The 24,376-nt window shown below is 37.3% G+C and overlaps 1 protein-coding gene across 1 annotated transcript in view; it reads right to left on the reverse strand.

Moving 5' to 3' along the window:
* Positions 1–24,376, reverse strand: part of HAPLN1 (hyaluronan and proteoglycan link protein 1) — a 76,977-nt gene that overhangs the window by 13,130 nt on the left and 39,471 nt on the right. The window contains exons 2-3 of the mRNA XM_069590059.1: positions 22,640–22,765; positions 1,971–2,342 (exon numbers count right to left, since the gene is read on the reverse strand). Coding sequence (XP_069446160.1) covers positions 1,971–2,342; positions 22,640–22,739 — 472 coding nt within the window. The 5' untranslated portion in view covers positions 22,740–22,765. The remainder of the gene's footprint in view (positions 1–1,970; positions 2,343–22,639; positions 22,766–24,376) is intronic.

A 24,376-nucleotide genomic window follows, 5' to 3' on the forward strand; every position in this document is an offset into this window, starting at 1 on the left:
GGGCATATTTACTTAGCTCATATGCATATGAGTTATACGGTAAAGAAGTATCCTGAAAACATGGAAAACATGGAGATTTGGGAAGGTGCAGGGCTTGTATAGGAAAAATTACTCTTACAGTTCCCCTTCAACATATCTAAGTATGTCTTAAAGGCAGTCTCAGTTTGACTATCAAGCATATTATCCTCTAAAATGTGCTAAATCTCTTTTTCAAAGGGACAGCAGGCTTCATACTCAAAGCCATCATCAAGCAGTTATAATTTAGAAAGACCTTATATTCATTGTACTTATTTTTCTGGTTTCCTTCTATTTCTGGCAAGTTATGTTGTTTTCTATTTATTTAAAATTTATTTTTAAGTAAGTATAAGGAGATAACAAATATGGGCATATGAGTTACTTAAGTTTAGGAAATACTGCGGTATATAAACATGGACTTTAAGAAGAAAAACTACCAACTGATAATATAGTTCAAGCTATTGTTCATAGATTGGAAGCCAATGTACAATATGGATAAGTAACTTGATCTGGTTACAAAACATATACTGACAAAGCTGGGACTAACATAAGCATCTTAGAGTTTCCGTTGCCTGATGCCCCTTTGATAAAAGAAAATGACCCTCAATTAATATTTGATGATTACTGTCTTCTCTAAGCCAACTGCTTCTTTCATCTTCAATAATGCCAGTGTTCATGGATATTAAAGTGAATCAATAAACACTCTAAGTATAAGGCGGTGTGCAATCAATCAGGTGCCAAGAACTACAAGTAAGAAAAGGTCACAAAAATGCACATTACAACATCAAGCAATGTATCAGACACACAAAGCTGATAAATCTGTACGCATGTAATGGTACTCTATTGGTTTCAGAAGGTCACATCTTCAGTGCTATGCTAGTGGACAAAATAGATATTTTTCCAAAAGCCACAAATATGTCCTAGAATGTAAAGGAACTTAAAGCAAACACACACCTATGGTTTACATAAGGAAGGACTATTCCATTAATGTAGTTAAAATTTGTTCTCTCATGTAAAGAAATGCTCAAATTCATGAATGAAGAGTGTCTAGAGATATATCATCAATTAAGGAGAAGTGTAGAGGGCTTTGGTAGAGGCAAGATGGCACATTTTATTGTTTAGCTTTGTATACATTTTGGTCTTTGAACCTACTGAGAGTGTTGAGAGTGTTAGTTGCTTAGTCGTGCCTGACTCTTGGTGACCCCATGGACTGTAGCCTGCCAGGCTCCGCTGTCCATGAGATTCTCCAGGCAGGAATACTGGAGTGGGTTGCCATTCCCTTCTCCAGGGGCTCTCCCTAGCCAGGGATCGAACCTGGGTCTCCCACATTGCAGGCAGATTCTTTACTCTCTGAGCCACCAGGGAAGCTGAACCTACTGAAAGTATTGCATATTTAGAAATAAAAGTCCCTCCAAAATGCCTTGACCATTTGCTATTCAGTATCTAGGAGACTATGGACCATTAAAAAATTTACTTCTTTACAAGAATATTTAAATAAATCTAGAGGTTACTTTTTGTTAAATTAAGTTTTCACAGTTATTTTACAGAATACAACTAAATTTATTTTAGTTAGCAGATGTCCTTCACAAACTTGCCATTATATTGAAACGGAGACAATTTTAGAAGCATAATAAAAAGCCTCCACTCTGCATTTCTTAATAACTATGTAATGAGGTTTAAATTTTGAATGGCACAAGGCAGTTCCTGAATATTGTTAATTCAGTTACACTGCACATTTCTTCTACTCGCAAATAGCTTCAATTTTGCATATAACCATTGTGTATAAATTTCAAATGTGAAAGCTTGATTTGTAGACAGACTGCAAATTACAGAAAAACATGCTTTACATGGACTTTTGGTTTCTCACATCAGCACTGGGGTAACCACTGGACATTACTTGTCATGAAAAAAAAGCAATGATTGATTATCATTCCTAAGTTTAACACAATACTTACCTTGTAAATCTAATGCTACCACAGCAGTATCATCTTCTAATCCTTCAATCACCTCACACTTATATCTCCCATAATCCTCTAGAGTAAGGTCTGTGATCACCAGAGAAGCATCATTATCGCTGCCTCCTTTCAGAAACACTCTACCGTGGTAGCCTCCATAGGTTTTCTTGTGGTATCCCATGGAAACAAAGACATCCACTTCCTTGAGGTAATCTGAAGTTAGCTTGGTCCACTTAATCCGGATTTTGTGGGTTCCTGAGCCAAATGCTGTAGGGTCTCGGTAAAATTTACATGGCAGTGTAACATTGCCACCTCTACGTGAGAACACCTTGGCTTGTTCTGCTTCCACCAGTAGACGGGGGCCATTTTCTGCTATAATTGAAAAAAAAAAGAGAAAAAATATGCTTTTAGGCTTTTATAATATGAAATATACTACTTATACAGGGTATCTGGTAAAGAGTAGCATTGAAGATAAGCTTCTCTGCCTTGTTGAGCAGTGACCTTTGAATTACAGAGAAAGGTACCTCTAGTACATAGTGGGGTTCTACAAGGTAGTCATGTCTTTTAAGCCACTGAAGAAAGGGAAAGTTGTACATGACAATCAATGAGAAATACTGGTTATAAGATTCTATGGTCATCTGAAGTTTGAGGATATCATCATAAATTCCATTTTTCTTCTATATTTAAATATAAAAATGTAGAAATAAGACCAAGAGAAGTGATGGGGAGCCGTAATTATTTCATTGATATAAACCTCAAAATTCAAATTGGATAAATTGATCTTTCCTCAGCTGAACTTTCTAATCCAATAAGTCTGTATTGTATTTAGGGAAAAGTTTATGGCAACAGATTAATGTTCATTGAACTGTTCTGGCCAAATAACTTAGAATGTTCTCCCATCTCTGCCTTCAGATACACACCTGTGATATGCCATTCTGGAGCATTTCAAGCAATATGTATGTATTTTATTTTCACACAAAGGCTAGACCTCAGAAAGGCATTTTTAGTGAATGTTTTTGAAAAAGCTCCAGATTTTGAAATATATTCCTCAAACTTCGAATGGCAAAAGTGTATCCAAAGTTATATTTCTTTTCTAATTAACCAGATAGTTACTTGTTTCTTTATTCCCTTACATCTCCTTCTACTGTCCCTCTGCTTTTTCTGTGTCTTGGTTTACAGAATCTTCTCACTTCACTTCTGCCTTGACTTGCCCTTTAGCTTCCTTCCTCCAAGGACTTTATTGCCTTCCCAAGAGCACCGCGATATTCCTAGCCTGCCAAGTCAGCAGGGATGCCAGGCTCTGGATAGCCAGCTGTTATTTTCAGATCTTGGCTTTCTCTGGGGTTCCCCCTGGTTCGCTCATTGTGCTTTTGACCTTGATGAGCTCTCTTGAGAATGTGCAAGCTTTGAAAATGAGAAAGCGCTATAAGAACTCCTGGATGCACATACCCTCTCATCTACACACAGCTTTCAAAGGCTGCCAAAGCTGCCTTTCAGGCAGTCTTTCCTCCTTTAGGCTGGAGGTTCTGAATCAACCTTGGTCATGAATCATTACTGGTATACAGGTCATCAGGCAGAGTAGTTGGTCATCTCCAGACAGACCTCAAAACTTGGTTATTTAATGGCATATGTAACTTTCAGATTTTAAAATAAAATGTCCAAGAATGGACACACTGGTTCCATTTTTATTATAAAGCAATCAAAATATTAAAAAATAAGTATATTTAATTTATGTCAGCTCTAATCTTCAGAAACAGAATAGTTTAACCACTTTTAAAGCCATCAGTGCCCTACCTTGAATAGTTTTTAAAAAATGAAAGGATAGTGGCTTAATTATCCAGCTTAAAAAAATCCAGTTCATTAAGCATTGCCTTTGATTCTCTTCATCTTCTTATTTAGGCCCATAAATTCATAAGGCATAACAGGTAAATCTATTCAGCTCTACTGTATGTATGATACTCCCCCTGCAATATCCTCAATGACCACACCCATGTTCTACTTAAATATTTCTAGTGTCTTCTTTCTGGGAGGAGGAAAAAGTGCTGTTTAGTAAGTTGCTCAGCAATGCCTGAGGCCCTACATGGATCTACCCAGTACCTCCAGGGGGAGGACCCCTGGAGCTGGGTCTTTCCACGATGGGACTTGAGACATGGCATGAAAGAGAAGTGAAAGTCAAAGTTGCTCAGTCGTGTCCGACTCTTTGTTGACCCCATGGAATATACAGTCCATGGAATTCTCCAGACCAGATACCAGAGTGGATAGCCTTTCCCTTCTCCAGATCTTCCCAACCCAGGGGTTGAACCCAGGTCTCCCACATTGCAGGTAGATTCTTTACCAGCTGAGCCACAAGGGAAGCCCATATAAGACCTTCAAAAAGTTGAAGTTACCTGATTCTCTCGTTTTTTTTTTTTTAAATCTTTTATCTTATATTGGAGCATAATTGATTAACAATGTTATGATAGTTTCGGGTATATAGCAAAGTAATTCAGTTATACATATACATGTATCTGTTCTTTTTCAAATTCTTAATTTAGATGTTTACTTAATATCAAGCAGAGTTTCCTGTGCTATAAATTAGATCCTTACTGGTTATCCATTTTAAATATAGCAGTGTGTACATGTCAATCCCAAAGTCCCTAACTATCCCTCTTCCCTCCCTTCCACCATAAGTTCATTCTCTAAGTCTGTGAGTTTGTCTCTGTTTTGTAATTAAGTTCATTTGTATCATTTCTATTTAGATTCTGCATATAAGTGATATCATAAGGATAGTTCTTTGTCTTACTGTCTTATGACAATGTCTAGGTCCATCCATTTTGCTTCAGATGGCATAATTTCATTCTTTTTAGTGGCTGAGTAATATCCATTGTATATATATACATCTTCTTTATCCATTCCTTGTTGGATATTTAGGTGGTTTCCATGGCTTAGCTATTGTAAACAGTGTTTCAGTGAACATTAAGTGCCTTTTGGACCATGTTTTTCTCTGATATATGCCCAGGAATGGGGTTGCTGGATCATATAGTAGCTCTATTTTTAGTTTTTTAAGGACTCTCTGTACTGTTCTCCATAGTGGCTGTACAAATTTACGTTCCTGGCAGCATTCTCTCCCCACCCTCTCCAGCATTATTGTTTGTGGATTTTTTGATGATAGCCATTTTGACTGGTATGAGGTGATATCTCATTGTAATTTTGATTTTCGTTTCTCTAATTATTACCAATGTTGAACATCTTTTCATGTGCCTCTTGTCCATCTTTATGTCTTCTTTGGAGAAATATCTATTTAGGTCTTCTGCCCATTTTTTTCATTGGATTGTTGATTCTCTCATGCTTTTTACTTTAAAAGTCAAAGCTAATGCCCAAATGGATTGGGTTAAGGGGGTATTATAGTAGTTAGGAACAAGGGCTTTGATGTATCAGAGACCTTGTACTAATCTCTTTAGGTTTCTAGCTCTCTAGCTTTGAGCAAGGTGTGTAACCCCCAAGCCTCAATTTATTTATATGTGAATTAGAGGTAGTAATATCTACTATGTATGGTTGACATAAGAGACCCTGAAAGCACTTAAAATAATGGCTGACCGAACTATTACTCTGCATAGTTTTTCCACTATATTTTTCCAGTATGATACTGCCTGATATTACATATAATTTTGACATATATTAACCTTCCATGGTTCCATTATAAAGTTTTGAACCATGTGGAGTAAAAAAATACATACAATGCCACCTGTGTTATATAGGAAACTTGGAAATTATTGTGTGGTTTAGCATAATCATAAGGTATTCCAGAATGAATACAAGGCCTGAGTGTTTTATAAATTAAAGAGTCAAAGTACAGATCAAAAGTCTTGTCTAAGGGATTGAAACTTCTAATTTTTTTCTGAGGTTAACTATAAATCATCTTGTAGTGTTTTAGAAGTATAAACTTCTGAATTTTTTTTAGGTACTATTTACTTATACTCTGGCATTGTGAGTAGATGATGACTTATGTGGTATAATGGTGAGAACTAAGCAGACACCAAAAATAGTTTTTCTAACAAGACTGCTAGAATGTATAAATTTCTACCATTCTTATTTTTTGGACAGCTGGGGTGTTGAGGTAAAAGATGCCAGAAGCCCTGGCTGAAATTCAAAAAACCCTATGAAAAATATGTAATGTATAACACGTTGAGTGACTGAAGGCCATTAGTGTTCATTAACCTAAATCCCCAACATGACCTTTAGAACAATGCGTTTTATTAGTTTGCTTGCTTTTAGAAGCTCAACACTGCAGATTATACAGCATTGAATGCTGCTGGTGGGAGTAGCCTATAGCAGAGCAGGTAAGATGTAGGAAAGAGCTCTGGCCATTGAGTCAGGAACCTGGGTTCTGTTGCAGGCTCTGGTAGGGCTGTTTGAGTGACAGGTTTATGTCATGAGAACATTGAGCTTTAGATTTGTATCTAGCTGCCTTTGGCAGGTTGTCATGACAGGGATCAGCCAGGAAACACACTAAAGCTGGAGATGGGGAGGGCAGGAACAAAGGGAACCTATAATACTGAAGACAAACTGCACAGTTGTGCCTAGAGATTTGAATCTGATCCTTGGATTAAAAAATGTGAACTGGTTTGAAATAAATGTTTAAATCAAAACTATTCAATCAACAGGGTACTTGAAGAACAAATCAAATGCAAAAGGTAAAAATAAACTTTGATCATCAGAATGAGTATTGCTTATCCCTTAAAATTTTTCTTTAACTGGAAAAAACTAGGCAGCATATATGTGCTCATTTTAGGGGCACTGAATTTTTTTAAAAGTCTATCTGTAAGTTACAGGAACTTCATATTTTTATTAGTGAGTGTCAATGACATTGACTTGAAAAGATTTGATGACCTTCAAGACCATAGTTGTCTCCAGGGGAAACAGCAGGGCTTCATTATTATTTTATGAATTCTGCTGTGAAGTCTAGAGGACATCATTCAATTTCATGAAATTATGAAAGCGATGGCATGACTGAACAACTGATCTCTGTGTCAGTCTGTAATTTAGAGGAAATCTTTTAAACAATAGGACAAAAACAAATAGTTGCAGAAAAACAGTTTAGAAATATGGTATGAGAATATTACCTATTGTTCTTAGTTCTATTAAAAGTGTAATCATGGCGGGGGGCCGTTCATTGCTAAGGAAATAGATATAATAGAAAATAAAAGGTGTTATGAATCAGAGTTGGTCTTTTAAAAATAAATAACTTTTGGATTTTAGAAAACAACCAGTTTTGGTATCGGTTACTTTCTCACTGGTGTATAATGAAGGAGCCTCCAAACTTTCGGATTTTCTAGACCAATAAAATGTAAAAAGAATCCAAACAGACAAAATGGAGGAATATATTTCAGATGGCTAAACAAGAACAAAAAAACACTCCCAAGGAAAAATTCTACCACTATCGTTTGATTTTTTATTTTTTACATATAACATAAAATTTGCCATTTTAACCATCTTTAAGTATACAGTTAGCATTATTAATTACTTTCACACTATTGCACAACCACCGCCACCATCTATTTCCAAAACTTTTCATCGCTTCAAGCACAAAACTAATTCCTCCCTTACATCTGAAGCTAGTCAGCAGACACTCAAGTGCCAGCTCCACAATGAGTCATTTGAAAATGCTGCATAAGAGTTTAAAAATGGTTCCTTATTTTTGTGGTATTTGTTATCACTTTGATAGGTTGAGATGTGTAAGACAACACTTTGGAAACTGTTACTTCCCTTAGGCTAGCCAGCCTGCCCAAGGATGAGCAAGCAGGCTAGATTTGTATCCTTATGCCTGTGCTTACCACAGTCTACTGAAAACAGTCATTCTGTCTGTTTAATGACAATCTCTCTACTGCACATCTTGTTATATTGTTCCCCCAGCATCAAAATAGTGCCTGGCCTGTGATAAGTGTCTGTGACTGAATTAGACTAGTGCCGCCTGGAGCCTGCACTCAGCTATGGTAGTAATGGACCCCTGCACATGCTTTATACCATAATATAGCTCTAAGATGAAAACACTTTTATAAAAACAGCTAGATATATATATTAAAGACAGTATTTAAAAAGAATACATGATTTAGACATTTATCTCTCATGCTATCTTACACATTACATTTGAGTAGGATATAGAATTTAGGAAAAAATTATCTTACTCATTAACCTTTACTCTTTATAATTACAGTCAGTCCTCCATATCTGGGTGTGCCTCTTTTGAGATTCAGTCAGTTGGGGATAAAAACTGTTTAAAAAAAAATGCCAGGAAGTTCCAAAAAGCAAAATTTGGATTTGTTGTGTGCCCAGCAAGTATTTACATCACATTTACATTGTATTTAGAGCTATTTGTCATCAATGGATTTGATTGTTGGACTGTGAAGAAAGCTGAATGCCGAAGAATTGATGCATTTGAACTGTGGTGTTGGAGAAGACTCTTGAGAGTCCCTTGGACTGCAAGGAGATCCAACCAGTCCATCCTAAAGGAGATCAGTCCTGGGTGTTCATTGGAAGGACTGACGATGAAGCTGAAACTCCAATACTTTGGCCACCTCATGTGAAGAGTTGACTCATTGGAAAAGACCCTGATGCTGGGAGGGATTGGGGGCAGGAGGAGAAGGGGATGACAGAGGATGAGATCACTGAATGGCATCACCGACTCGATGGACATGAGTTTGAGTGAACTCCGGGAGTTGGTGATGGACAGGAAGGCCTGGGGTGCTGTGATTCATGGGGTCACAAAGAGTCGGACACGACTGAGTGACTGAACTGAACTGAACTGAGAGCTATTTGCATAATATTTACATTGTTTTAGGTATTATACATTATCTAGAGGTGATGGAAAGTATAAGGGGATGATGCCTGCAGGTTAGGTGCAAGTACTGTAGCATTTTATATAAGGGACTTGAGAATCTGAAGATTCTGGTATCTCAGGTGAGTCCTGGAACCAACCCCGGTGGATACTGAAGGAAGATTGTATTTTGTTTCCTTCAGACCAGAATAAACCTAATTGTTTCTGAAGCTGCTTACTGGGAGTCAGAAGCTCCCATCGTTTGGTCTTGATTCTGATCTGTCTAGTAAGCTTTGCATCAGAAACTTTTACAAGTTTCGCCCCCACTGTCACCACCCTCCACTCCCCCCCGCCCCACCCATCCAGCCTTTACTGCCCTTTCAGAGGGCTAATTGCATTTAGTTTATCAGAGACAGAGCTTTAGTTTCTTCCCCAGCTCTTCCTGACTGTAAGAACTCTGAATCTCTACGACTCAGTGCTTCAGGAAGGACAGGGTAAGAAAGAGGCTCTAAGGAAGATCATGTCTGCCCTCTGCACTCAACGAGTTGATCTGAGTTTGAAATCCTATTGGATTTATCCCTAGCCCATCTTTACTTTCATCTGGAGTTCAAAAACTGATCTGAAGACTTATAAGATTATGGGTATTTCTTACCGTTTGTGTGAATTCAAAAGAATAATATATATATATTTGCCTAAACTAAACTATACTTGAAGGAATCATTGGAAGCTCAAGAAACTAATAACCATGATAGCCTGTGGGAAGATAAGGTAGCTGTGTGGGTAGAGACTCCTGAGAGATTTTCACGGTGCATACTATACTTTCATATTTTAAAAACTTTTGAACATTATGTATGTATCACCTGCTCACACACCAAACAGAAATGGTATAAAAATACATAAAATGGTTGAGGGAATTTAATTAACAAAATAAACAAAAAACTTTGCCTAGAAATACACACAAGAAGCTGGTAACTAGAATTGTAGTATACGGCTATAATTGCAGGATTATAATTTTGTATAAGACCTACGGCTCTGTTATTTATAATGTTATCTTTAAACAGGTCTTCAAAATGTGAAAGTTTTATCTCATTTTTTTTCCCCAATCCTTTAAGATGCTGCTGACAAAGGTACTGACTGTCATCTAGTTTCGATTATAAAGGAAGAATCCAAAGCTGAAGATAAGGTAAGTGAAGGTTACTCTTTGCTCTGAAGTGATTACTGCTATTTCTCACCCTCTGTGACCCTGCCTCTTGGTCTCACAGGCTACAAGAACATACTCCTCTCAACACCCCCCACTCTCTGCCAGCACCTACCTGTTCTCTAACCACTGTAGAGTCTTTGCCCCCTGCTAGTTCGTGTCAGTCTACAGCTGAACCAGATTACCTAGAATTGTGTTTTCAGCTTCCTTAAATGCCGTGTGACCTGTATTATCTGATGTGATGTGCTGTGGCGCATTCTCTTAGGTATTGACCACATCCATCTTCCTTCCTGTTATGTTCAGGCCACTCAAGATGGCTGTTCTCTTGCTCTCTGTATATCCCCAGTGCTGGCTTCATTTACACCCTGCTCCCATGACTGAGCCTCCTACATAGCTACCCCAGACCCCAGCTAACGATTGCTTTAGCTTTAGATCAGAATGTCTCCACCATGATAGCTTATCAAAGGGGAGGTGAGAGGCATTCCCCTCTGCTGGTTTCCCTGGTAACTAATGAACCAACCTGATTTTACTTCCCTGTATAACTGATAACCTTCCCTTACCCCTGGGAGTGAAGACTACAGCCAGGTCCTGTCCACTCTCTGCCATACACAGTGGGGTGTTGCTCCAGGACCTTGCTTCAGACATGTAAGCTCCCTCATCCATTAAACCATTGATGACTTTATTGCTGATTCTGAGCTCTTTCTTCAGTCTTGAGGCTGGGCAAGTGCAGGGCTTATAAGCCTGTGAAGATCAGCCCAACACTTGCCTTAGAGCTAAAGCAATTCTGTGATGGGTGCCTAACACCAGAATATAGTATTGTTTGGGTGATGTTGATCATGTATGTGTACCACGTTATTCTCATATCCAAGTTTTATAGTGAAAAAATAATGGTTAGAGCCTATAGGTTTTTTTCAAAGACAGTGGAAATCCCACCCCCTCAAAAGGATATCCCCAAAAGGATAACTTAAACAAATTTTTGCCATAAAAAATAGGCATCAAGAGCCTCCAAGTATCTCGAGGGCATCCACTGAACATAGTTCAAACATCTGTGTTCTGAAATGTAAGCCCAAAACTGTTACTATCTTGAAAAATATTGTCTCTTTTTAATTACTTTTTCTTCATCTGTTTTGACCAGGAGTAAGAAGTGTGGTAAGGGTGTTTAGCTCTGTTCTGCTGACTAAGTTCTTTGTGGGCTTTTGTCTTTTCACTTTCATTCTTGTTTCATCTGTTATCGCAGACGCTACAGTTTATTGATTAAGCCTATGAATTATGCCTCTTACATTGTATCACTTAACCTTTATGGCCTCAGTTTCCTCATCAGTAAAACAGAGTTAAGTCACCTTCCTCCCAGGGTTCTCATGAGGATTAAAAGGCCATACACTGAGAGCTTAGCCTGGTACCTGGCACCCTGAGTGCCCAGTAAATGTTGGCTCTTACTCACAAACACTTACTTAGTGTCCCAAGTGTGCTAGGTATGCAAACCAGCTTCTGTCTTCAACATTGTCTTCTTTCCTGTGCTTTCAGAAGACAGTTCCTAGAAAGTACTGATTCCCAAAAACTTGCACCACATCAACTTAAGGTGATTTTCCTAGTGGTTCTTAACAGCATAGGAGCTTAATTCAGGACCACCACTTTAAAGCCTTAAAAACAAAACCAAACCTGTATCTATATAATCTGACTTCTTCCTGCCTCTTCCTCAGTTTTCTCTGGGGCTCCAGACAGTCTTCATCTGGGGGTAGGGATGGAATGTGCGTATATATAGCTGTCATCCCCACCTTGCCCCTCGAACTTCTCTTCAGAATCTCTACGGCAGCCTGTGAGACAAATTTCTCCAAGGCTCGAGACCAGATCTTTTCTCATTGTGATTTAATTTCTTCTGGAACATAGTTATATCAATTGAATGGAAGAAGATGGGAGCCGTTTTTACCTACCGCTTTGCTCAAAAGTTTTTAAGAGAAGGCTTAGATGGAGGTTGTATGATTCCTGGTGGTTTAGGAGCACAAGAATCAGCTTGCCTGAGTCTGAACATCAGTTTTACCACTTAATAGCCAAATGACCAGGAGTAAGCTACAGACGCTTTCTCAGTTCAGTGAGGATAACCACTTTTATATAGTAGGGTGAGGAGGACGGACTGAGATGATCTAGGTAATGCACATTCTATTGTGCATTCTATATTCTATACTGTGAATCACACACAGTAAGTGGTTTTAATTGTTAATATTAATTTATCAGTATTGCCATTGATAACTTCAATATAACTGGTCCCCAAACTACAGACAGTCACGCTAGCTGTGTCAACCCAGAGCTGTTTGCATTTGTTAATAATTTTCAGAATTTAAATTTATCCATGTTATCAATGATTTATGGATAATGAAATAGCATTTTATTTCCATTATTTGAGACAGAGTAAAACCAAATTGAGTTATCACATAGAGAAATTAAGAAATACATTATAAGAAAATAAAATTGATTCATTAACAATGAATTACAATCTTCGAAGAAACCTGCTTTCCAGGATTTTAACTGTAATACAGGCTTATATCAAAGGGTATGGAGAAACCGAAACATAGGCATGAGTCATTCTTCTTCATTAGGCTGTAGTTAACCATAGTCCCTAATTATTAGAAACATGTCTTCATGTGGTAAAGGGCCCAAATCTACTTGTCTCTGCTCAGACTACTTCCATTTTGTGGTGAAATGTAAGGTCAAGTTCTCCATAATTTGCAGAAAGGACCCTGTTGGTTTTCTACATTGCTATGGTTACTGTCTTCCCTTAGTGTGAAAAACATCAGGATAATACTGCCCAGAGTCAGTTCTGGAGGCAAAAGGGAACTGTTGATTCTTTGCTTAATCAATGATCATGAATTAATAGCCTATAATGTATCGAATATTAAGTTTAGTGCTGAAACAAAATGAAAGGTAAATGGAACACAAATACCTAGGTGGGCAAGACTGAGAGAAGTGAAGGGAGCACCACAGTCCCGAAAATAACAGGGAGTACAAGGGACTGTACTACTGCTGAGCACACATGCTCCATGCTAAAGGGAGCGGGTATTGGTTCCCACTGATGTCCAATGAGAATGCAGCCTGAAAAACAGCAGGACTTTCAATTTTTCAGCAGATGCTAGAAATGTACATTTTAAGACAAATATCTCCTATTCTATTTTTAAACACCTTGCAATTCATTTAGATTTTTTAAAGCTACCTGGGAAAAAAGTGACCACACATCAGTGATCAGGATTTAGACTCTAAGAGGTGAATATGTGACCTTTGTAACCTCCTTCACCGCCCACCCTCCCCCACCTCTAGTTGATGCTGAGGGATTCCAAACTTCAGACCAGGGCAGTCTCCTTGTCTCTGCCTGCATTTCCTCCTTCTTCAGGTGAGCTCATCTAGTCCTATGGTTATACATATTTGTGTACTGGTGATCCCAAAGCTTCCTACCAGTGTACTTTTCCTTGAGCTCTGAAATAGTAAATCCAATTACTTGCTGGTTATATATTAGATGCCAAACAGATAACTTGAGCCCTCCTCTCCAGTCCAAACTTGTTCTTCTCCCAGTCTTCCTCAACTCATTTTATGCCTACATCATCCATCCATTTGTTCAAGCCAAAATCTAGAAGGTGTGTTTGATGTGACCCTTCCTTTCCCTTAATCTCTTAATCTCTGCATCTAATCTATTATCAAGTGCTGCCATCTCTGTCTCCCCTGCTTTTTTCCCCCCAGATTGGCTCATCTTCATCCATTTCCGCTGTTCCCATCCTGGTTCACACCACCATGATTTCTCATCTAAACTACCTCAAGACCCTTCTAAATGTTTCCTCACTTTTACTCTTCACCCATCATAATCCAGTATCCACTTGATCTTTTGTACATGAGATTCATAGTACATCAGCCCCTTGCTCAAAATCAAGCAGGCAAACACCACCATTACAAACAGAAGCCTCTAGAAGTGGAAATCTCCGCACTTCAAGGATATGTTTTCAATGGTGTTTCTATTGACATTTAAAATTTATGATTCTTTAGAAATAAGATAGGACTCTTCTTTCTGTCAACCTCCTTCACCTCATCTGAACACTTTACTGGTTGCTCCTGGTTCTAACTTGCTTTGTTATTTTTGTTCTCGAAGGACTATGATCTTCCTGAGTTTTTATCCTTAATGTCCTTGTCTTGCTTGAGTGGACAGTGTTTGGAAAAGGTAGGTAAAATTATTGTTTAACTCAGTATTGTTTAGCACACTTCACAGCACCACCCTCCAATATGTAAAAACATACTACTTGGAGCTTATACGTGTGGTAATTAGTCTCCAAGTAAGCACTGAAGTTAACAACCAGCATGTTTAGTTAAAACAACATTAAAATGGCTCCATTTTGCACTGGTGGTTTGGTATTTTTGAGAACATGTGTATTTAGTGCCACTACCCCGTTGGCTTTTCAGATGGGGCAGTGGTAAAGAACTCAGATGCCAATGCAGGAGATGTGGGTTTGATCCTTGGGTCAGGGAGATGCCCTGAAGAAGGAAATGTCAACTCATTCTAGTATTCTTGTCTTGGAAATCCCATGGACAGAGGAATCTGGCAGGCTACAGTGCATGGGGTGCCAAAGAGTTGGACACCACTAAGCATGCATGCACATAGCACATTGTAGCAATGCAAAATACACAAAATGTTTTAGAGTGATTTGGATAGAACTTTTATATTTCTTGTGCTTTCACTGTCTTCATTTTGAAATAAAAATGCTCAGATCATAAAGATTTCTCCCCCATCAGATATTTTCACTTTGATATCTCTTAATTAAATATTTTTAACTTCTTAGCATTTTGATAGATTTTTGTATTCCAAACTACATTCTGAAAAGAGTAGTTTCCATTTTATATTCAAAATAAAGAACCAGAACAACAAAGAAATCTAAATCTATTTTTTTTCCTGATAGCCCCTGCTAGCAAGTCAGAGAAACAGGGAAAGTCAGAGAAACATAGCATGTTGAAATTACTCTAACATTAAGCCATTAAGTTATAGGTTAGTACAACTTGCAACCAAAAGAAAAAAAAAAAAAAGCTTCTCTATTTAATTGACTGTTTCTGGGGAAAAAGAAAAAAAAGCTTTGGGAAAGCTTCCAAATAATCATTGACTTCCCACATAATATGCCAATTTCAGCCCCCAGAATGGAACAGAGAAAGCAATGACTGTTTTAGTGTGAATTTGCTACTACCTGAAAATATTATTAAATATAGGTTTTTATACCTGGAAATATTCCAAAATTCATTGTTTTAATGGATGCCTTATAAATAACACAGAATTCAGACTTTTAGGTTACTTAATAACAAGATTAGAAATATTTTATGGGTTTAAAAGGTGAGTATGAATACAGTTTTATAATAAGATATTTTTGTTTGGCAACTAATTATTCTTTTCTTCATATTTCCACCTCTATATAACACTTATTTTAATTTTTTTAATCACCTTTGATGCTCTAATGATATTGTCATTAAGCTCATTGAGGAGATGGTCTGTCCTACAGAGAATAACTCATTGTTTTGCACAAAGAAGGCCAATGTTTAACAAATGCCCAAATGAGTAAATTATTTCAAAAGACACACAAATGTGAAGAAGACTCCACCATGGGCTAGCAGATGCAAAGTTGGCATGAAAATATACATATATATTTCTGAATATAGATTAAAAGATTTATCAAAAGTATATACCAACCTACAACTGACTTATAGTTTTTGCTTAGTTGAATGGCAGTTATCATAGTCATATTCATAGTGATGTCTGCCTTTCTCTAGACCATAAACTTGATGAAGACAGACTGTGTGTTTTGATCATCATTCATTCCTAATTCCTATTTAGGTGCTTGCTGTAGACTGAACATTTGTGCCCCCCGCCCCCCCTCAATGCATATATATTGCAGCCTGTTTCCCAATGTGATGATATTTGGAGGTGGGGCCTTTGGAGGGGATTAGGTTGTGAGGGTGGAGCCCTCATGAATAGAATTAGTACCCTTATAAAAGAGGCCCAGGATAGGTCCCTTGTCCTCTTCTGCCAGGTGAGGACACAGAAAAAGGATGGCCATCGCTAAACTAGGAAGCCAACTTTCACCAGACACCAAATGTGCCAGCATCATAACTGTGGACTTCCTAGCCTCTAGAACTGTGAGAAATAAATCTCTATTGTTTACAAACCACCCAGTCAATGGTATTGTGTTATATAGCAGGCTGAAGAGGGGTATATGTGTATTTGTGCAGCATTTTGCAAATATATATGTATATATGGCTGTATATACATTTTCATTCTTTTGTGTTTATTTATCATATATATGGTAACATTCTTATTTTTATCAAATGATAAACCTGTTTAATGTAGTAAGTTCTTATTAGTATATTTGACCTTACATCCTAAAGCAAACTAAGAAGAAATTTTAGAATTAGGGTGTTGCTAATTTTTATAGTTTCATGATGAAATTCTCTGATTTTTTTAGCTAATAATTTCTAGGTAGTATTATTAATAGTGTATGTATTTAGCTAAATACAATTTGGAAAATGTAGTTGACATTCATGGATTTTACATTTGTAGCTGTAAATAGTATATGATACCTCAAAAAGAGAAAAAGAAATTATAATTTAACTATTAATAACAGACTTATAGAGTCTGAGTCCAAATGAGTTTTAAGTGAAAGAGAGAACACATATCCAGTTCTCCCACTAAACTCTGGCTCTGTAGATAGTTTATGATCAATCAAACATTATTAAATTCACTTTTGATCCTTTCTGCACCACCAGATCTTGACTCTGCAGATATTACATAAAGAACATGATAGCATTGCAGTGACCACATGTAAATCAAATATTCTTCAAAGTTTCATGCCCACATTAGGAGGATTGTTGCATCCCACCTCTGGTTGATTCTCCTGGAAGTAAGATGTTATGTGCAGTACAGGAGCCATAAAAGCAACCAAACAAAACTTGCTACCCAAACTCAGAATCCTCTTATCTGCTGCCTCTCATTCTACAAACTGAAACCTTCCCTGCAATTTGCAAAGACTGACTTGGGCTTGATTAGGAAAAGTTCCTGGACTTTGGTCCTGAATTTATTCAACAAGCATATTGATCAACTACTACTTGCCCAGTAGTATTAATTTAGGTGACAGGGAGGCATTAGGCAAAGATTCCTTCCCTCCTGGAGCTGATTTATGTTCTTGTGGCAGAGATGGACACAAACAATTACGTAAAAATAAGTAAAGTAGATATCCAAGACTAGAGAGAAAAGGAAAAGGAGATCAGAGATAAATCGGGATGCCAGAGGAGGGTAGAACATGGTAGGCAGGGTGAGTTCATTAAGAAGGTGAAAAGTGATCCTAAATTTGAGGAAGGGTAGAGGGTTAGCAAGAGAAATTGTTCCTCATCAGCCATGCAACCTGGGCCAAGCAACATTTAAGCTCTGGGTCTTGATTTCCTCATTTGTACAATGGGATATTGACCTCAATGATCTATATTAAAGTCCTTTTAAGTTAATACATTCTGTTAACTATTATTTACTTTATGCCAACATTACAGAATGAAAGCTGTGACCCAGTTAATGTGCACGAGGCCCACACAACGTGTCATGTGTTGCTAAATGCCATGGGTGCTGCAGGGTTTAAGAGGGGCTGTTATGGTGACAGTGAGAGGAGAGTGAAAGGCGGCTTAAAGCTCAACATTCAGAAAATGAAGATCATGGCATCCGGTCCCATCACTCCATGGGAAACAGATGGGGAAACAGTAGAAACAGTGGCAGACTTTATGTTTTTTGGGCCCCAAATCACTGCAGATGGTGATTGCAGCCATGAAATTAAAAGATGCTTACTCCTTGGAAGGAAAGTTATGACCAACCTAGATAGCATATTGAAAAGCAGAGATATTACTTCGCCAACAAAGGTCTGTCTAGTCAAGGCTATGGATCTTCCAGTGGTCATGTATGAATGTGAGAGTTGGACTGTGAAGAAAGCTGAGCACCGAAGAATTGATGCTTTTGAACTATGGTGTTGGAGAAGACTCCTGAGAGTCCCTTGGACTGCAAGGAGATCCAACCAGTCCATCCTAAAGGAGATCAGTCCTGGGTGTTCATTGGAAGGACTGATGCTGAAGCTGAAACCTCAGTACTTTGGCCACCTCATTTGAAGAGTTGACTCATTGGAAAAGACCCTGATACTGGGAGGGATTGGGGGCAGGAGGAGAAGGGGACAACAGAGGATGAGATGGCTGGATGGCATCACCGACTTGATGGATATGAGTTTGGGTGAACTCTGGGAGTTGGTGGTGGACAGCGAGGCCTGGCGTGCTGCGATTCATGGGGTTGCAAAGAGTCGGATACGACTGAGCGGCTGAACTGAACTGAACTGAACTGTAATGATAGTGGCAATTTAGAAGTATCTCATTACACTCATTCATGTATTTATCACATATATTCAGCACCTACTATGTGCCAGGGACTACTGTCTAGCTGGAGTGTGACAAAGCCGACACTCTAACACTAAGCTGGGATGGAGAGTGGTTTGGGACACAAGGAGGAAACAGCCACATTGAGCGGGGAGTGTCTACTTCTGCAAGGGATTCTAGATCTGCATTAATTTTTCTACTCACAAAGAAATAAACTTCTGACAACTGTTTCTTAAAAAAATCTAATTCCTTTATCTCTTAAGACAAGTGACCATAAATTTCACTTATTATAACAAAGGGCGCCACAGTGGTAAAGAATCTACCTGCCAATGCAGGAGACGCAAGAGACACAGGTTCAATCCCTGGGTCAGGAAAATCCCATGGAGTAGGAAATGGTAATCCAATCCAGTATTCTGGCTTGGAAAGTTCCAGAGAAGTCTGATGGGCTGCAGTCCATAGCGTCACAGAGTCGGACACAGAGCACACACTTGGGCACGTTATAAAGAAGGGAACTGCTTTCATTTCCAAGATTTCTTCTTATTCTTTTAAAAAATTTAAAGGAGCTTAGTTGTGTTTACCTGATATGTATATTAAGGGGAATATTACTTAAGTTTGGAAAAATTCAGTTTCTACAAGGAAAGTAAAAGTGATCAGATAATATTTAATACCATTGGGGAAATCTTAAATTGTACAATTTTAAAAGGGCAAAGAAGGCTACTTATAAAATGTTTATTTCATTAGAACTAAAGTAAGATATTGTTCTTACTGCTAGCAAATGAATTGAAAAGCAAGAGCTTTTCTCACCAGTGTTTGTGTTCCTTTTTTATTTAAAAATAATTTTTCCATGACAGTAAAGAAATAATCAACATGGCAATAACAACTTTCATCTATTGGGAGCTTATGTATGCTGGGTACTAAGCACTTTCCCATATGTTATCTAACTTAGTTCTCATAAAGCTTTATTGAATAAACAGTGATGATGTCCAGTTTTATAGATGAGATAACTGAGACTGAAAGAGATTAAGTGAATTGCCCAAGGTCTAAAGCCAGAAAGTGGCATTAGGGGAAAAATTCTTAAACTGGCATCAGGGGAAAAAATCTTAAACTGGTGATCAGAAGGCCTGCACCTGAAATAGCAGAGGCAGGAGTCACTAGATCACTGACATGGAAAGGAACAGGCAGGTACGTATTCAGTAACTATTTTGGTTAATAGCAAACAGTCATAAAATTTCTCTGCTGTCCATATAAATGTTTTCTTAAAAATTGTATTTTATAAAGTATATTCATCATCTCTGAACTTCTACTGGTTCTTCTGAAAGTCTATAAAGAATTTTTAGACGAGATCTAAATATTTTTAAAATTGTTCTTTTGTGAGATTTAATATTCCATATAAAATTCTCCCTAATGAACTCAAGTTTCAAAGGATTTAAATATTGTTTGACTAGGCACATCATGAAATGAGGAATATAATCCATTAGTTGAGATTGTTATAGAGACAATATTAACAGTAGCTATCTCTTTCTGTAGAAGTATTTGAGGAAATTACTATTCCCACACTGTCAACAGTATATGATATATAAGCGAATAAATTGATTACAGATTTTTAGCAGAGTCCATGGACAAGTAGTTTGCTTTCTCATTTTTATTGAATCAATTTGTAATCAAATTGATTTAATAAATTTAAGGAAGCGAGTTAGTACAAGCACAATTTTATCTAAAACTATGCCTTTCTCCATGGAAAGCTAGCACAATTTCCTTTTTCATCACCAAAACAGATACTTTTCAATAGAAACTCTTTGTACAGGTATCTATACTTGCCATTTTCCCCCCTGGTATTCTGATTTTCTTTAAAAACCAGATTAAAAAATTTTTTGCATACATATCTATAGAATTTCCCACAGATAGAAATCTTCAGAAAAAATAATTAGGTAACTCTTATGCATACGAGTTAAGAACATGTTAACAAAGTGTTCAGCATCTCTATCAAGGCAGCCAAGATGAATTTGAGGGTGATGTGCCTGGGGAACTTAACAGTACAAAAATTTTAAAAATTAATGGAAAATGAGAGACAGAAAAGGTTTTCTTGCAGTAAAATGAATTTTGAATAATTTTCTATTACTGACAGAAGCTTTTACTGCCTATCAGTATGATTCAGGACTTTGAGATTCAGATTACTAATATAATGATTTGATTGCAAAATTCTTATAAAATTTTTATGAAAGTTTCAGCTCCCTTAAATTCCTTCTGGGCCATGTTTGATTTAATAAAAGTTTTAAATGTGACAAAATAATCCAGTATTTCAAGTGAGTAATGAAAGATGTCTGCTTTAATGAATACCTGCTGTGCTATGAGTTTATTTTTGTGTTATAAAAGATGCCTGAAATTATGGCAGATATTTGAAAGAGTTTCTCTGAAGGGTAAGAACATGAAGGTTCAATCTGAATGCTCTAATAAAGAAAAAAGAAAAATTGTTATTTTAGAAACTAAGAGGAACAAATAATTGGAGCAATTTTAAAATAAATTTCAACTATGGACATAGCATGACAATATCGACTCAAATCATATTTCAGTATTAAACTTCCTCTAGCAAAATGTAGACCTTGTAGTTTTATTACTTGAAAGCTCAGGGCAACTTTCTAAGAACATTAATTTACAATTAAAATGAAATGGACTAGCAAGTCATTTTTGAAAAAATCAGATAGTGTAGGCAAATAATCTGGATACTTTTGATACCTTGTGTCAGCAATTCTTTTGTACTAAATTTCAACAGAGTATATGGGAATGGAAAGACTGGAGAAACAGAAGTTTTTCTTGATGAGAAAACTTGAATCTGACTTATAGGCTTCTTTCAGGAATAACTTTTAAAATGCTAACATACTTTAAAATATTTTTATACTCTGCATGAAATTTACATTTTGTGATTTATACATAGTTAGTAATATAACAGGTATCTAGTCTAGGAATAACTTAAACCATTGCTAAAGTTTATTCTCCATGAGATTTAAAACCATTGTTAACAATTACTAGGTATTACACTCTGGCTGAATTGACTTTGACTTGACATTAAGAGGATGTTATCCTTCATCAGAAATCTCTATGTGTAAATGTCTTAAGTCTCTGGGAAACAGCCTTGATTCTGCTTTTATACAGTAAAGAAAATAGCTGAGTCAGCAGTTTGCATAGTAAAATTTGTGATTATATAATTCCTTTTTATGGTCCAATAGTGAAAAATGTAAAGCTGTTAGAAACATAGAGGTCTGAAAGAGGAATGTCTAAAATAACTAGACACTGTCAAATTCAGAGTTCTATTTGGGTAGTCATAATACATACAGAAAAATGCTTCTAGCCAGATCTACACTATGATTTGACCTTCACAAGTCATACTTTTCAACAGTAGATGCAATTTTCTGAGACTGCACTTTTGACCTTGAAGATATTGAGTTATATCTTCTCAATGTTTTATTTCTCTTAGCAAACTTATAATGTTTCTGGTCCCCAAACTGACTTCATCTAAAATTCTTATCATCATATGTTTAAACTGTTAAATTCTGTAATTCTTATTTTAAATATTCAGCATACAAGGGCAAAGAGAGAAGCTCCGGGTCCTTTGGAACTATCTTTTTCTTATTGCATAAGTCTCTTAGCTTTCTTAATGCGGGATGTCCCTCATCTGAAGCTGGAGCTGAGGAAATAGCTGCATTGTACTGCAGCCTCAAATCTTGCTACAGCTCCCAGGCTTAGGATTCAGCTGAGCTGAAAAGAAACATGCAGGGAAAACATTGCTCTGTGGAAACTAAAGCTTTACCGAAGGAGATTTTAATAGGGTAAGTTCTTTTTCCTGAAACTTAGCTCGTCTGACTTATTTTCATGTTGTTTTTCTTGATGACTCTAACAGAATGACCTTACATGTAAGTTTTACTTCCTATTTCTCCCTGCTTTTGCCCTGTCTTTAAATGAACTTTCTCCCCTGCATTCTACTTAGAAGATAGCAACTGAAAAGCCTTGAACAATTGCATCAACTCCCTGCAGTTGGATATCCTTAAGCCAATCCACTTTAATTGTCCCTGATTCTTAGCTCTACCGTAATGCAATAGCATTCGAAAGCCAGGGAGCATGTTCACCAATTAGCAGAAAGGAAAAGAAAAAGTCAATGCAGCAGAACTAACATTGCGAAGCACTAACATAAATGTTAAGAAATCACTTAACATTTCTAAGTAACTTGAAATGGATTTAACTTTCATAAGAGAAGCTGCATTTTCTTACCTTGGATATGAATAACTCTGTCATGATCTACAGTATAGTTGTTTGAATGATGATCAGCCCAGCAGATTGAAATCAGCACCAGAAGAAGTAGACTCTTCATCTTTGTAGCCCGAATAATCTTCTTCACTGTGAGAGCATCACATACAAAGAGGCTTGTGAGGTTTGGAACCCTTTGGAGTGTTGCACTGCACAACTTTTACTGCCTTATCATCCTAGAATGGGTCTGTAAAAATATTTAACCCAATCTGCTCAGAAAGTTACTGTAGCTGTCTTTGACTGCAGCTTTGAACAATTCCAGTTTCCCTTATGTAGTCAGAGTCCAAACAGTGTTTAACTCTATCTTTACAGAGTTATAAATCTAAAAATTTTTTTAGAACAGTATAGTTTTGATATAGAGAGAGTTACAGCAAGTTAAAAGAGATATGACAAAGATATAAACAGACTTAAAAAAAAACCATTTAAACCTTTGAATTTGAAGTACAAGTTAATAAAACAATTTGATATAGCTACCTATGAATATTTATCACACAGTTTAATTTGTAACTGAATATTAGGCCAGGGCAAATACAGAATATTTGCATGAAATTTGACATCATTATTCATTTTACATATGGCTTTCTAAGCAGGTTAGATTTGCTTGTTCTGAAAAGAAAAGAGGACACACACACAAAATGCCTGATTAAATAGAAGCAGCACATTTGTTACAGACTCCCCGTCTTAAACACTGCTTGGGTCTATGGTGAATAATTGAAAATTAGAGACAAACGAGGTTAGAACTGTGCATGCTATCACTGCAGTCATCCTGATTGATTTTTCATTCATTTCTACCTGAAATGCTGACGCATCAACTTGGACTGCCAGGTAGGGTCTCTGCAGTCAGCAGAGCCTTGGCTGCAGGGAACATCCCCGCCAACCTCGCAGGGCAATTAGGCAAATGAAGAGCTGAAACAGACAGCCAGGGACAGCTCTGGTCCTAAGTGACAGCGGCAGAGCCATTGCCTGGCTATCCTCATTCAAGACCAATTTGATAAAAAGGGACACAATCCCCGCAAAACTTCGTCATTGTAAGGACCAAAAAGTGATTCCAAATAATACACACCAGATGACCTTTGCAGTATTTGCCAGGCAAGAATTTCAGTGTAGCTCCTCTGTTTTAAATGTGGAAGCTGAGGAAGATATTAAGAAGGGCTTTCTTTTCCTCTCATGCACACAGAAGCCTTAACAATACTTGGCTATTTTTAAAACTGAAATTGCACAGTACTGGCTTCTCACACTAATTTGTTTTTTCCAGGAAAGCCTCACTCCCTGGAATACTTATTAAAGAGCTCTGAGTCTGTTCCTGGAGGTCTTTGCAGGCCAGCCTCTTCTCCAGAGCCCAATGCCCTAATCACAGACGTCTCCAGGTCCCTCTTGGGACCTCAGTACCTCCCTGTCTCCTCCTCTCAGAATCATTGTGATGCTCTGACTTCAGGCTCTAGTGTTTGCTTTAACCCTTTTCTTTTTATTATGTCACAGAAAGAAGATAGTGGATGAGCAAATTGAGAAACTTACTTTGCTAAGAAACTAAAACTGTCACCTTCAAAATTCTATCTGAGTTACTGATTTTATTTTCAGAAGTTTACTTGCTTGTTCCTCTGAGGCTTTGGGGGAAATGGTTTTTTTTTTAAGCTACTGACTTTTGCCTATAGGAATACTGTTAACAAATATTACCTGTTTTCAGTTCAGAATAATGCTTTG

The sequence above is a fragment of the Ovis canadensis genome, chromosome 5 (assembly GCF_042477335.2).
Source record: "Ovis canadensis isolate MfBH-ARS-UI-01 breed Bighorn chromosome 5, ARS-UI_OviCan_v2, whole genome shotgun sequence".
NCBI classification, from domain to species: Eukaryota; Metazoa; Chordata; class Mammalia; order Artiodactyla; family Bovidae; genus Ovis; species Ovis canadensis.